General features: G+C 37.9%; 1 protein-coding gene across 1 annotated transcript in view; it reads left to right on the forward strand.

Moving 5' to 3' along the window:
* Positions 1-14,176, forward strand: part of vps16 (VPS16 core subunit of CORVET and HOPS complexes) — a 59,465-nt gene extending 45,289 nt beyond the window's left edge. Inside the window, exons 18-24 of the mRNA XM_080198466.1 lie at positions 1,096-1,193; positions 2,379-2,486; positions 5,812-5,889; positions 7,637-7,806; positions 10,513-10,609; positions 10,708-10,811; positions 12,908-14,176. Coding sequence (XP_080054592.1) covers positions 1,096-1,193; positions 2,379-2,486; positions 5,812-5,889; positions 7,637-7,806; positions 10,513-10,609; positions 10,708-10,811; positions 12,908-13,052 — 800 coding nt within the window. The 3' untranslated portion in view covers positions 13,053-14,176. The remainder of the gene's footprint in view (positions 1-1,095; positions 1,194-2,378; positions 2,487-5,811; positions 5,890-7,636; positions 7,807-10,512; positions 10,610-10,707; positions 10,812-12,907) is intronic.
* The last annotated feature ends 2,203 nt before the right edge of the window (positions 14,177-16,379 follow it).

The following is a 16,379-nucleotide window of genomic DNA, read 5'->3' on the forward strand; positions in this document are numbered from 1 at the left end:
TTTTGAGGTTGTGATGTCACTGGAAGCTGGCTTTTTTTTTGAAAAGCCATTGCTTCTGAAAGTGAACTATTCATCAGTCTGTCAGTTCTTATGTACAATATTCAAGTTGTGCGATGAGACCCAGTTGCTACTGATACAAGAATCATTTCACCCTGATGTGTTTCCAGAGCACCCAGATTCAGTTTTTATTGAAATAGATGGGTGAGTCCACTTCCTTGCTGCAAATCTTTCACAAATGCATATAGAGCAAATTCTGATCTCTGGGAAAAGGAAATATTGTCAACTGTAAATTTGATATTGTTTCTGAAGATGCCGCTGAATGTCTTTAGTAGTTGGGACGAGATTTAGATGCACATGTAGTAATACAAATTCCTGCTTCTGTTAGTTGTAAGGTTTATGCAAATTGAATTATTTAATTTCACTAGGTCTATTTTAGGCAACTAAATTAAATGATTCATGATACAGAGAAGAGATAATGGTGTAGTGTTAATGTCATTAAACTACCAATCCGGTGACCCGGCTAATGTTGTGGAGATACGGGTTCAAATTCCATTGTGGTAGGATTAGTGGAGTTTAAATTCAATTGATAAAATCAGAAATTGAAAGTTTCAGCAATGATTTCAGATGACTATTATCATAAACAGTCAGTTCACTAATGTTTATTTTTTAATTGTTCATGGGATATGGACATCAGTGGCTGGCCAGCATTAATTGCCCATCCCCTAGGGAATTTGAGAGAGTCAGCTACATTGTTGTGGATCTGGAGCCACATGTAGGCCAGACCAAATAAGGGTGACATATCTCCTTCCCTCTTATTTTAGGGAAGGAATTCTGTTAGTCTTACCTGGTCTGGCCTACAAGTGACTCTAGACCCATCACAATGTGCTTGACTCTTAACCGTCCCCTGAAATTCCAGTGTTGGGTGATAAGTGCTGGCCTTACCAGTGACCCCTACATCCAATGAGAAAATTTAAAAAGTGGGAGTTAGCTGCTAAACTAAGTTGAATACTATTGTCAGGAGTGTTAGTGCATTTAAAACAATGCAATGTAAGGTTGATTTCTCACCTGTTTTAACGTTTTTTCCCTCTGTCTCAGTGTATACTGTTGTGACCTATCTAAAGAATGAGATGAACAGAGGAGATTTCTTTATGACGCTCCAGAATCAACCAGTTGCACTGAGTCTTTATCGTCAGGTATGGATTATAGTCACTCACAGGTGGCACAGTGGTTAGCACTGCTGCCTCAGCACTAGAGACCAAGGTTCACTTCCAGCTTCAGGTGACTGTCTGTGTGGAGTTTGCACATCCCTTGTCTGTGTGAGTTTCCTCCAAGTGTTCTGGTTTCCTCCCACAGTCCAAAGATATGTGGGTTAGGTTAATCGGCCCTGCTAAATTGCCCCTCCGTTTCAGGGGGACTAGCAGTGTAAATATGTGGGGTTACAGATAGGGCCTGGATAGGTTTGTTGTTGGTGCAAGTGGCTTCCTTCTGCACTGTAGGGAATCTAGATTCTGTGAAATGTGGGAACGCTAAAGAAAGATTTCACTAAACAACTTTATGCACTTCTACAAGTACATCATTTTGATGAATACCCCATTGTACTGATATTCAGTATTGCTAAGAAAGGCACTTAGAAGATGTAATTTGGTCACATTGTATTAGTTACAATTCAGAAGATTTGATTCTTGCAACAGTGGGGGCAGAAGACAAGTGCAGGGGATAAGGGAGAGAGAAGTAAAGAAAAAATGGTAGATCAAGGATAGTGAAATAAACAAAAACATGTTTATGAATTCAAACTTTTGTGACAATTTCCTCAACTAAAGTAATATTTAATAAAAAAGTTATAATTATTATCCTACCTGTATCTTTTGCTCTATTAATCAAATCCAACCCAGAGTGATAGAAGGTAAATCTCTGACTGCTGTCACAGTGTTATGTGAAACTGGTTCAGGTGGACTCAGCCCAGCTGTACATTACAGTACAAACTGCTTTTTCACAACTCGCTCTAAGGTGCTTATGAGTGGCATTTGCTGATGAATGGAATTGAAATAAAATCACGCTGTTACAAGTCAGGAAAGCATCTCCATCTTTAAGACAGACTTCATTTGTCTTAACTTTGCTTTTTATTCATTTTTGAAGACTTATGGAAAATACCAAATGTTGTACTGATAGTGTAGCTTTTGACTTGACATTTTTGTCTTAAACTGTAAATGTTTATGGCCATTTACCATCATTGTGGTTTTAACAAAAGTCCTGTAACTCCCATGTTGTCTTGTCTGTTCAATGTGTTTTGTTAATTCATGTAATAAGAGTATTCAATGTTTTGTACTCAAAAGGAAACAGATGTTTTTGTCTTTGACCCAATGAATGTTTGCCCACAGTTCTGTAAGCACCAGGAACCGGAGACACTCAAAGATCTTTTCAACCAGGATGATAATCACCAGGAGCTTGGGAACTTCTATGTGCGTTCCAGTTACTCGAATGAAACGGTAAGCGTTGAATACTGTTTCCACTGGGATCCACTATAACCTTTTTGAAATTCTGAAATTTTATTTTCTTCATGACAATAGAGGCAGTCATTGCAATCACTAATTGCTTTTATGCAGCATGGAATGATAGTTCTGTCAAGGTTGTGCTAAGACTGTCAAACTAGAGGTCAGATTCACTAGATCAGGTCTGTCCAATGTTAACAAGTCAGTGTCTTGCGATGCAATTGATGAATAGTCTGCAGCATTAAATTCATGTGTGGACTTGTAGATCACTTTTTATTCAAAATTAATTAACTGAAATTATTGAATAATTCTATTTATACTGTAAAATCTGAATTGACAGTAGACAGTCCTTTCTGCTCCCACCCAAATCTTTTCACTCCTCAGTTTATCTTTTTCTCTTCAATACTTCTTGTCTATATCTGCATTAATTTCTATCAGTTCCTCTTTTTTTCTCTCTCCTGTTCTTCTATTTAACTCTCTTTTGATCACAACTGTAATTATTGAGAAGCAGTTTCATTAGAACTCAGGAATGGCTAAGTTAGAAACATTAGCAAGCAGAAATATGGGCATTGAGTCGAGGCATTAGGGCTCTGATGGTTAGGCCACTCACTGTCTAGGGCATAGTGGGAAAGAATTCTGTTGATTCAACGTGCACTTTTTTTGCCTAATCATACCTGAAGAATTTTGGGATGTTTTTCTCCAGTAAAGACATGGTGGAAATCTTACACCAGAACGTGGATCCAAGAACCTGTTCGTTGATGGGTGCTGAAAGATGGCAGGGCTGATTGCATAATATGGCTTTTGCATGCCAGGGTTAGTCAGCTTCTCAGGAGTGAGCACCCCTTCATGTGCTCCAATACCTAGTAAACCACCACAGCTAGGTGAAGAGAGTAATCATGTAAAAGACTTGCCACAAAAAGAGTAACATCTTTCATTGGGCTATTGACTTAGTGGGAGTACGTATGTTGCTCTTGCTGTCTTTCAGAATTGAGTGCTGCTGGAAAGGTCAATATTCACCCCTTATTGCCCTTGAGAAGATGGTGTTGAGCCACCTTCTTGAACTGCAGTGGTCCATGTGGTACAGAGACAGGAAGCTATGAAGTGAGTTCAGGTTATTGACCCAGCGACAGTGAAGGAACGACGATATATTTCCAAGTCAGGCTCAAGTGGAACTTGAAACTGGTGTCTGCTCCCTTTGTACTTCTATTTAGTATGGCTTGCATGCTTGGAAAGTGCTGTTGGAGATTTGGCGAGTTGCTACACTGCATCTCGAAGCTGGTATTTGTTGCAACTGTGTGCCAATTTCAAAGGATGTGAATATTTAAGGTGGTTTTCAATCAAACGACTGCTTTATCCTGGATGGTGTGGAGTTTCTTGAGTGTTGTTGAAGCTGTATTTCTCCAGGCAATTGGAAGGTATTCCATCACTTTCCTGATTTGTGCCTTTAGATATTGGGACAGGCTTTGGAGAATCAGGATATGAATTATTGCCACAGAATTCCTAGTTTCTGGCCCATTTTGTAGTCACAGCATTTGTATAACTGCTCTGGTTCAGTTTCTGATCAATGGTAACTCCCAGCATATTAATGGTGGGAGATTCAGTGAAGGTAAAGGCATTTAACATCAAGGGAAGCTGCTTAAATTCTCTGGGTGGAGATTGTCACTGCTTGGCAATTGCATGACATAATTGCTACTTGCCACTTATCAGCTCAAATCTGAATATTGTCCAGGTCTTCTGAATGCAGATATGAACTCTTCCATTATCTGAGGAATTGTAAATGATGTTGAACATTGTGCAATCATCAACTGCCACCCAACTTCTGACTTTACATTGGAGGGAATGTTATTTAAGAAGCAGCTGAAAGATGGTTGAGCCTTCGATACTACTCTGAGGAACTCCTGCAGTAATGTCCTGGGGCCAAGATGATTGACCTCCAACAACTACATCTTTTCAGGGCTAGCTATGACTTGAACCAGTGGCGAGTGTGTGTGTGTGTGTCCCCAATTTCCATTGACTCCAGTTTTGCTAGAACTTCTTGATGCCACACCCGGTCAAATGCTGGCTTGATGTCAAGTCGCACTAGCCTTGTCTCAGTGTAAGCATTGTAGCCTCGGGTATCTGAATGCAATCGTGATGATTGGCACCCATCTACCTTTGTGCTAAATATGACTCAAACCATGGAGAGTTTTCTTCCTGATTTCCATTGACTTCAATGTTGCTAGGGCTCTTTGCTGTCCTCCATAACCAGGACCTATAGTGCTCTGGATTTCTCAGGCAGGTCAGGATTAAAGTTTGAGACAGAGAGCTACATGTAAATCTAATAGGTTCCCATTGAGAAGGCCCTAGCAAGGTTTATGAATTTTGTTTCATGTCTAAACACCTGCTGGAAGAGCAGCTGGTGATGTGAATCAAAGCATTGTGTTTGACAGGCTGGATATTATTTTTGTTAACACTTTTTTAAAAAGTTAAGCATTCATAACTTGAATCAAACAATGTCAGTAAAGTTTCATCTTTAATGTGAAGATAATTTGAATTAAGTGGGCTGGATTTTTCCTGGGTCTTATTGCGATATCCCTATATTTCAATGCTGAATTATTTTACGATAATGATTGGTTTAATGCAATGACCAATATGTATTTAATCAGTAGCCCATGTATAATTTATAATGTAAACTTTGAAATCTGAGGAGCAAAATCCATAATGTAGCTTGAAATTGGGGATGCAGGAGAGTAAATAGTTTGGCAATGACAATGAAAGGAAGTTGTTAGTTTCAGTACACAAAGAATAGTAAACCTGAAAATAAAAATGAAGCTGGTTAATTTTATGTCAATTTCAGTGACTCCTTTGACGCAGAACAAAGAGATTGCTGAGCACATCCTTTTTATTTTGCATTTATCCCATCAACCTAAAGTTCTGTAAAAGAGAGTTCCAGTTTTGATTTTGTCCCATTACTTGTATTCATTGCCGTTGTCGCTTCTCCAGAGGTGTAATTGATAACAACTGACAGCTGGCAAAGTGTGCTTATTTGAAACTTGTTGCATAGCAGTCTTGAGCAAAGCGTATCCTATTGCTCAGAAATCAGCATTCAGACAGGTATCTGAGCTCTGTGCAAATTTACAGGTCACGGCATCAAATTACTGACCATGTGATAAAGGTAAACCGTTCTATGTCAGGTTTGCAGCAGATTACTACTTTTACTTGTGATTTTCCTAGTTTTTGAATTCTTGTCATCGTGTCCCCTTTCCTGTCATTGGTTATTTTTTTCAGTTTTTAAATTGTAGTCTTTTTGTCAATTTTTAAATGGTCTTTTTGTATTTATCAGACAATTGAAGGGCGAGTGGCTGCATTGCAGAGTGCTGTGGATGAATATAATAAAGCAAAGAATGAATTTGCTGCCAAGGTATGTATAGAAATGGTAAACAAATATAAGTACCCCAGTCTTTTTTTCTCTCTGTTGGTGTGTAGTTTGAAAAGCTCCAAAAAAAATTGCACCGCTGAAAATTTTAATAAATTTTCTGTTGTGTAATGTTATAAACTACATGAAGAAAAGACTCGTTATTGTTCTTTGTTTTCTATATCCATTTTGGTGCTATTTGTGCATTTTAGCTATCACACTCAATGCTGTCAATTTGTCAAGCTTTGCTGTAAAAAGTCACCACTGGATTCAAACCCAAACCTGCACTGCATTCTGTGCTGTTGTGGGAAAATCACCACTCGGAGTCAGATCTAAAGATTCAACACGCAGTTTATCGGACAAAGCTTTGGGAGAAGTGCTGGGCACTCCACAGTGCACGCAGTCACCTTCTCAACTTTAAAATGGCAGTTGAGCATCTTTTATACATTTTCAAATAATGTATAAGTACGGACATTAGCTGTTAGCACATCGTTAAGCATAGAGCAGACAAGTATGGACATTGGCAGTTAGCATATCATTATACATAGAGCAGACACATTTATGCATTTATGCCACCCATCAATGACTGGTCTCGTTACTGAAACTCATTGTTTTGGTTCTGCTTTATCTCAAGCTAAGGTGCCTCAAGGTCTAATCTATTTCCTGCAGTAATTTAGACACTAACAGGTTTTAACTCTTTGTTGTGCAATGTCTGTGCCCAAGTCAGCACATCTTAATGTCTTTTCCCAGGTAACCATCTTATATCCTTTAATTTTGATTTTACTCCAACAGTGCTATTGATCCCCTGTACTTTTTTTGCACAATTTTTACAAATCATAACATTTTTAATTCCCTTTAGGGGTGTGAAGGATATTTATTTTTCAATCAGCCACAAGGCCGCGATGATTTGCCTGTTCTTGTTTTCTTTCTTTTCCTCTCTAGCTCACAAATAAAAGCACCAGATAATCCAGTCTAAGTCTGGAGTTGCTTATGGGACAAGTCAGTGCTTCAATGCTCAGAATTATTGTACTGACACAATATGACATAGAGCAACTTTCTAAGGACTTTCACCCTGACGATCATTAGGAAATGGAACCTAAGCATTCACTGAAATTAACTTCATGATTTTATGGTTAAATATCTTCCCTTTCTTTCTCTCATACTCAATCACTTTGTGACTTTGTTCCTCCATATCTCTGTAACCTCCTCCAGATGTATGATCCTCTCCATGAAATCTTTCTGATTCTGATTTTATATGCAACCCCATTAATCCACATCCCAGTATTGATGGCTGTACCTACGGCCATCTAAGTCCCAAAGTTAGGAGAAGTTCTCCATAATCTATCCTAAACTTTATTGTACGTTGTGCACAATTCCTATGCACACGTTCTTTGACGTTTCACAGATTGAGTTACACAGTGACATAATTTTAAGAGATTAAAGGAAAAAAACTTACTATCACCTGCACTAGAGAAGTGCATGTCTGTGTGGGCATGTGTTCTGCTTGTGTGTGATATGCTCTGTAGTTGAATGCTTATGTTCCTGTTCTAAAAATGACTACGTGGAGGAGAAATCTGAGATTTGCACAGACCAGTATCCGAGCTGAGGTTAAAGCCTTCAGAAAAGGAGGCATGGATATTGGAAAGACAAAAGATTTTACAGAATTCATATGCAGAGGAAGTCTCCATGTTGTAAGAAATTACAAATAGCAAGCCTGTTGTGTATTCAACCTGTTTTCTCTATCAAATTCTAGATCACAGAAGAACAAATAAAACTGATGCGATATCAGATTCGCTTACAGAAAGAATCTGGTAAAACATATCTAGATTTACCCTTACATCAAACTGTTTCTACGTTGTTACTGGAAAGCAAACACAAACAAGCTGAGCAACTTTACAAAGACTTCAAAATTCCTGACAAAAGGTATGATTAAAACCTTTGTGAGTTCCCATTCAAATCATTCGTTAAGATCTCTGTAGCAGTTTGTGTTGCTATTAAGTCAAATCCACTTTGGTGATTTTAAGTAAAAACATGCCAGAAGTATAGCCAGCAGTTCAGACCAACAAGTGTCAACTAATAAATGCTGCATGATTTTGGAAATCTGAAATATAAACAGAAAATGCAGGAATTACTCAATAGGTCATTGCAGCATCTGTGGAGAGAGAAACAGAGTTAATGACCCAGATTATGTGGTTGTAGTGAAATGACAGTGCTCGCCATTGGTGATTTTCGTGGCACGGATTGTACCTTTCAAGGAACAAAGAAAATTACAGCACAGGAACAGGCCCTTTTGCCCTCCAAGACTGCACCAACCATGCTGCCTGACTTAACTAAAACTCCCTATGCTTCTGGGGACCATGTCCATCTATTCCCATCTCATTCATGTACTTATCAAGTCACTACCGTAGCTGCTTCCATACCTCCCCCAACAGTACATCTCTTTTAAAACTTGCCCCTCGCACTTTAAGCCTACGCTCCCTAGTAATTGACTCTTTCATCCTGGGGAAAAAGCTTCTGACTATCCACTCTGTCCATGCCTCTCATAATCTTGTATCTATCAGGTCTCCCCTCAATCTCCATTGCTCCAGTGAGAACAGACCAAATTTCTCCAACCTCTCCTCATAGCTAATGCCCTCCATACCAGGCAACATCCTGGTAAATCTTTTCTGTACCCTCTCCAAAGCCTTCACATCCTTCTGGTAGTGTGGTGACCAGAACTGAACACCATATTCCAAGTGTGGCCTCACTAAGGTTCTATAAAGCGTCAACATGCCTTGCCAATTTTTAAACTCAAACTTTCTTGACTACCTTCTCCACCTGCATTGCCAGTTTCAGTGATTAGTGTACCTGTACACCCAGATCCCTTTGCCTATCAATACCCTTAAGGGTTTTGCCATTTACTGTATATTTCCCATCTGTATTAGATCTTCCAAAATGCATTACCTTACATTTGTCCGGATTAAACTCCATCTGCCATCTCTCTGCCCACGTCTCCAACTGATCTATATCCTGCTGCATCCTCTGATGGTCCTCATCGCCATCTGCAAATCCACCAACTTTTGTGTTGTCCGCAAACTTACTAATCAATCCAGTTACATTTTCCTCCAAATCATTTATATATACATATATTACAAAGAGCAAAGGTCCCAGCACTGATCCCTGAGGAACACCACTTGTCACAGCCCACCATTCAGAAACGCACCCTTCCACTGCTACCCTCTGTCTTCTTTGACCGAGCCAGTTTTATATCCAACTTGCCAGCTCACCTCTGATCCCCTGCAATTTCACCTTCTGCACCAGTGCGCTGTGAGGGACCTTGTCAAAGGCCTTACTGAAGTCCATGTAGACAACATCCATTACCCTACCCTCATCAATCATCTTCGTCACTTGCTCAAAAAACTCGATCAAGTTCTTGAGACACAACCTGCCCTTTACAAAACCATGTTGCCTCTCACTTTCCTGACATCAGTTTGATTCTAGCATCAATGATGGTGGGTCTGTAGCGTCCTACAACAATCAGGGTAAGCAGCCAATTATATTGAAGACTTCTTTCAGACCACAAACCAGAAAGGATCCTGATTATCTTTCACAGTTTAATCATTTTACAGAAAATAAAATAAAAATTGAGAGATGCAAATATCAAAAATTAATTAATTATTATTTTTAAAATCTATGGGGTTTCTTGTAATGGACAAATTTGACATTCAATAAATGTAAAATTAATTTTTCTGGGCACAAAGAAATTATTCATCAATAATTATGACTTAGTTTAAAGACCCAGTTAGAGTTTATTCAACAAGGCATAACGTACTCATGTCTAAAATGAGGATGGGCGGGTGGCTACATTCAGCACCCCAGGGGAAGCTCAAGTATCTACATAATAGTGGTTCTCAGAAATCAGCTTGATAACTGTAGCCTGGAAGGCACACACCAACACAGTTTTATGGTTTCCCCTTACCTTGTGAAGAGAAGCCAGAATTCTATCTGGTGCATTCTCAAACCAGTCCCTTTCATTCCAAAACGCTGGAGTATATAGTTCAATGAGGATCAGACCTGTGTCCTTTACTTTTGTTACATTATGCTGTAGTAAATCACTTCATAATTCTATTTTAAAGTGTAATTTCAGCAAACCATACCTGATGATTCAGCGTTAAATAGAATGATACAGATGTTTGATAATCCAGGAGAGACAATAGACAAAAAAAACTTTTGAGGATAAAAAGTGGCAAATATTTTAAATCAATGCAGAAATAGGGAAAATGGTTTGTACTTTTAACTGGTTTTGAGAAATAATACTGAGATAGCGTGAGAGAGAGAGAGAGCGACAGACAGACAGAGATGGAAAGGAATAGAAACAGAAATGGGTTAAGAATGGATACAGGCTAAGTAATGCTGGTTTTTGGTCTAGCTGTTTTGATAGAAAATCATTTCTGATTAATTTTTGTGCCTCTAATGCTTGGTGATGATGGATTTTGATTCTGTTAAACAGGAAAGGGCAGAGTGATTTGCAATGAGGAGATGCCATGAGACTTGCAGCTCTGAAATGAACAACATGCTTAAAAGTGATTGTTTTATCTTGGATGCTCAGACTGTAGATATTTCAACACCGCTTGCTTTTGTGACATTTAGGTTTTGGTGGCTGAAGATTGATGCACTGGCAAAGAAAGAAGACTGGGAAGAACTTGAAAAATTTTCTAAAAGCAAGAAATCCCCAATAGGCTATATGGTATGTGTTCTGTGAATCTTGAACACTGCATGGTGTTTTCTTATACTAATTGTTACCAAAATTGTTCTTTGAAATGTTGCTTTTATTTCATTTAATAGCCTTTTGTTGAAATCTGCGTAAAGCATCATAACAAGTATGAAGCTAAGAAATATGTAGCAAAGGTCAGTCCAGAGCAGAAAGTGAAAGGATATATAATGGTTGGGTAAGTACAAATAAATGTACTGCAATCTAGAGGCTTATAAAGCTATTGGAGCTCTTGCTGATCCCTTCTGCTTTTCTGCAACTGTATGTCATCTTCGTAACCTTATAATAGTTCCTTTCTGATCTGACACCAAGCTGCTTCAGTACATAGTCCAAAATTAATGGGCCTAGGATCAGTAATGTTTGTACACTAAAGATATTCCTATCTGTTTGGAGATGTATGTTTTAATTCCTCTTTTCCTTTCCTTCCGAAGACTGAGGTTTCTCTGCATAGCTGGAACCCATTTATTTCTATTTCTATTCCTTTCCATCGCTGTCAGTCTGACTGTCTCTCTCTCTAACTGTCTCTAGCTATTTTTCTCTCCCACTTTTCAGTTTAATGCACCTTATGAAGTTTATAGACATAAAGCAAAATCCATAAGTATGTAATCAGCAATTTCAGTTTTCCTTTGGTCCACTTTTAAAATAAAGAATTTTAATATAAATTAAACATGAATAAACATGAGAGCAAAAGATTTGAAAGGCTGTGGAGAAGTTGCAGGGGATTGGTTATTTTAAATGTCAACACAAGAGTGATGTGGTTAATGGCACCCTTCGATGCTGTAAGACTCAATAATTCTAAAGGTTCTGAAACTTGCCGTTTTCTCTCTAAATTATTTTGAATATTTAAGTAGGTGTTGCCAGCTGCTAACGAAAAATATCCCATCAGTAGTTAACTGAACAATACTGATGCATACTAAGACATTAACTGCACTGCACATGCTCAGTGAAGAAATCAGTATTAACTTATAGCAGCTATAATCTTACTTAGCTGTGCCTTAAAATATCAATGCAAGTTTAGTTTTTAGAATTGGCTAAGGTTATCAAATTAAAAATTTAATAAAGTTTTAGATGGCACAAAAAATGAACTCAGTTGATAAATTTGATCATGTTTTTGAGATTTATATTGCTAAATTTTAATTCTTTGTCCCTTTTGATCAACAGAAATTTAAAGGTATGAATTAAAACATTAAGAATGTTTCTTTAAAAAAAACCCGACTTAACAATCTACACTCAACTCAACCCACCGCTCCCCCCCCATCCAACTGACCCACCTAGTTGGCAATCCGCTCGATCATCCACCCACTCACCACCCACTGACTTCAGCCATTCACACAAATTCATTAAAACACTGGACCTTTAAATACTTACTAACATTAATCAGCTACTGCTGTAAAAAGGGTCTCCTCTCCTTTCCCCAACACTACCCCTCTCACTGGAGTTAGACACTTCGTGCCTATTTTTGTGTCAGCCGAGACTGCAAAATCCGGGGAGAAATAAGCAGTAGAGTTGGGTCTGACCAATCATGGTGAGCAGCAGCAACACACGCAGCATTGCTGCTGACTGGAAGATTTAGGCTGTGACTTATTGCTCATTTCTGTTTTCCTGGAGAATATGAAAGGTCAATTGTATAATGCAGTACACACCAAATGAGGCTAAGAGGTTCTTTTGCCTGAAGTTCAATAGAAAACCAGTTGAATTTTTGAAACAACCTAGCAACTTTTGTGGTCATTTTATCTGAAAACGGCCCACAAATTACCAAAATCATTGAATTTGTTTCCCAATCTGCCAGAGTGGGATTTGTACCCCTCTTCTGGGTCGCTAAGCTAATACCACAACCTGTAGACTGTTTCAGCCTTTGTCACAGAGTGATATATTAAAAAGGCAGAACTCACAAATGGAGATGTTGGACTTTCTGATGGTAAACAGTGACGCAAAAAATGTGACAGCCAAAAATCAAACTTTGTAGATAGGAAGTGCACATAGCTAGAACATTTTTTAATACAATCTAGACATACATATTCCCCATCTGAAATTTCAAAATGGACTTTATCAGAACATATGTTTTAAGTGATGACATGACCAGAGATCTATTGAAGGTACAGAAAATATTAATCTATCTTGCAATAACTGATCGGTCTGCCATGCTTTTTAGATTTCTAGCACTTGTGTTTATCCTTTAAAGTGATAGGATTTTGTTTGATTGTGTTAAAATCTGAATTGTGTTCCCGGTGCAGTTGTAATCTATTTTACCTTTGTTCTACTTCTTTGATGCAGAGATCTAGAACAAGCTGTGGAAGCTGCAACAGAACGCAAGAATGAAAGCGAGTTGAACACTATTCTTTCAAAGTGTACACCAGCCACAGATCAGTTAATCATAGAAAAAATTAACCGAGCCAGAGCTCAGATTTTAAAGAAATGATACTTTTCAAAGATGGGTTTGAAATTTGATCAAAAGCTGTTGTCTGTTTTTTTTTAAAGTTTGAAGATATGTTCATTGCCTAATGCTCACAGGATTATCCAGTAAAATGGCAAGTGAACGCAACCTAAAAAAGTTGAAGTACTTCAGTTTAACAACTGTGTCAACTTGGAATTGCTGATTATGTACATGTTTCAGATTTCTCTTGTACGGTGAAATAATGCTTTTAAGTCTGACATTTAAAGTTTCAGGGTCTGCACAGATATGTAAACTACTTCAAACTGAGTTACTCCATTAACCAAAAGATCAGTGAAGTATGAGTGAGATTAAATGTATGTTATTCTGCTTTAAAACAAGACACAAATGACTTCAAGTGGATTTAAGATATAGTAATAGATTGAAACTATGCTGAAGATCATTACAATTTTATTTTTGCAAAATCAGGAGAAGCAAGTTCAGAATTGAAAAGCTTAACTGGAAAGAGAAAACACATCTCTGCATTATTATTTTCTGCATTGTACATTGCTTTTATTTGGAGATAACATTTGACACATCCCTGAAATAGTTTCTTTGCTTATTCAAATTGATTAGAGGCCTCTGAACCAAGGATATTTTGCTTGTAAAGCATAACCTAGAATTGTAACACTAGTTAATAGCTTAATTATCAGTGATGCCGATTTGTGTTAATATGTAGCTGTAGAAACAGAAGAATACTGCAGTTATAAACATCTGTCATATAAATGTTTCTGTATTTTGCTATAATTTTGAAGGAACCAGTTGAATAAATTTTTTTGTTTCACCGTCACTATATTTATTGGTAAATGTGAGTTGGCACAAGTTGACAATTGAAAAACATTGTTATCTTGAACTGCAGCATAATGGATATATTATTGCCATAAACTGGTTACTGTACAGAAGTAATTCAGACTGTCGAGCTTGCATTGGGCCACTGCAAGAGCAATTCAGCTAGTCCCACTCCCCTTCCTGTTCTCCATAACTACATTTTTAAAAAAATCTTCAGGTGCTTATTCAGTTCCCTTTGTAAAGCCACACCACTTGGTTCTCAGACAGTAAATTCTAGATTCTAACCACTTGCTTTGTTTGAAATAAAATGTTTTTTTATTGTCTCTTTTGGTTCTTTTGTCATCTTACATCTGCACTGCGCTGTAACTTTAAGAGTTTAGTAATGTATAGTTTGTGACGTCATTCATTGCTTTGTGGGCTTCTATTTCAACTAGATCAAATCTCTGGAGAGCTAACAGCTAATCAATAAGCCTGCATTATTTTCACCCAACCCCATGTACTCTCACTTTACGTTCTTTTATCCAACAAATGCAGTATATAATCCCATCAAAACAAATAGTTCCTCTTTGTCTGGGCTCAATGTGATCCATCAAATCTCCTCTCAACTTTCTCCAAGGAGAACAACACCAGCTTCTCCAGTCTATCCTTATAAAAATAGTTCTTCGTACCTAGAAACATTCTGGTAAATCTTTTCTCACACCCTCTATAAAGCCTTTGTAAACTTCCTAAAATGTGGAATTGGGCATGCTACTCCAGTTGATCTATTAAAAAGGTTCATCATAACTTCCTTGCTTTTACACTTTGTTTATATTTATAACCCATTTCTCAAACACTTCTGACACCTTCAATAATGTGTGCACATATACTCACAGGTCTCTGCAACCCCTTGAATTGTATCCTTTAGTTTATTTCGTCTCTCCCCGTACTTCCCACCAAATCACATCAATTCACATGTCACACGTTCACCCTCTCCACCAACTTATGTCCCTTGAAGCCCAGCATTATCTGCCTCCCTGAGCAAATAATTGCAAGTTTTGTAACGTCTGCAAATTTTGAAATTGTGTTCTATTCATTCAAGTCTTAGTCATTAATATAATCAAGAAAAGTAGTGGTCCTAGTACTGACCCCTAGGCAACACCATTGTATATCTTCCTTCAGTCAGAAAAACAGCCATTCTTTGTCCCTGTCACTCAGCCCATTTTGTATCCATGCTGCCATTGTCTCTTTCATTTCATGGACCTCAACTTTGCTGATAAACCTTAAGAAACCCTATCTTAGCTTTGGAAGTCAGGAACTCCAGTCCCTCTCGAACCTCAAGCCCTCTGAGTATGTGCATGCCAATAAACAGACACACCTGCATAGTGTGGTTCTTTTGAATTCCTTTGGCCTCTTTAGCAAAGCTTTCAGTCATCTGACCTAATATTTCTTGTGTGTTTGAATGTTAAATTTAATTTTATAATGCTTTGTTGAAATGTCTTGGTGTTGCGGGTTCTTTTCAGAGACTAAGCTAATACAGACTCACAAAGCCAACATCCGGTTAAAGATGTATCTTTATTTGACCAATGATTGATGGGAGAATGAGCATTGGGCAGTCCAATACCTTACTAAAAGAAAAGGCCTTGAGCATTCCAATACCACTCTGAGGTTACAATACATCCATCAAAACAATCATACATTTTTCAAGTTTGCCCCTTCTGCCTCTCCAGTAATTATGAACCAATCATCACTAATACAAATCAATCACTGTTAACAATTGTCATATATCTTAGCCAATTGCATTCTACGCTCTGACATCATGGGAATTCATTGGTCCATAGAATCCAGATGCTTCTTACCCTTGTAGCTTAGCAACCCCAGACGCTTAGCTACAAAGGTCAAAGTTACTGTTCTCCCCAATTCTCATTCATGTCGATGGCTAAACCAGACAGGTAAGATTCTCACGTCTGAGAAGAACTGTGAATATCCTATTCATAAAGTTTGGTTTTGGGAACCAAACTGTTTGTAACTTTTGCTGATAACACTATGCACATTCTGTGGTTTCATTGTTCTAAAGAATGTGGTTCTGTCTGCTAAGGTTTCATCCCATCAACCCTTGTAGCAGCCTGCCTTTGGCTAAAGTGCAGGTACTTTCAAAAATACATTTTAAAACACCAATATATGTTTAAATCAGAAATATTTGTTCAAATCTCATACTACTTTAAATCTCTTACTGTGTTCATATCATTTTCATGTAGACAGTTCCTGTGTTAGACTGAGAGTCTGATCTGAGGTCATTTCATTTATTGCTAGTATTTTTAGTGACTTAAATACGTGACTGTTTGAATTTCTCCCAACACTTGGGATGTTTCATTTTGTTAAAGATGCTATACAAATATAAGTTGGTGTTGTAACCTTGTTCCAAAAAAGTGTAAGATTTGTTATTCTCCAGACACCAGGCACCCCCACCACTGCAGCCTTGCATCTGAGAACTAAAAGATTACGGCCAATACCTCTGGGATTTCTATCCTTATTCCCTAAATCTCCTTG

The sequence above is a fragment of the Carcharhinus amblyrhynchos genome, chromosome 11 (genome assembly GCF_965287045.1).
Source record: "Carcharhinus amblyrhynchos chromosome 11, sCarAmb.v2.hapA, whole genome shotgun sequence".
In the NCBI taxonomy this organism is placed as follows: domain Eukaryota; kingdom Metazoa; phylum Chordata; class Chondrichthyes; order Carcharhiniformes; family Carcharhinidae; genus Carcharhinus; species Carcharhinus amblyrhynchos.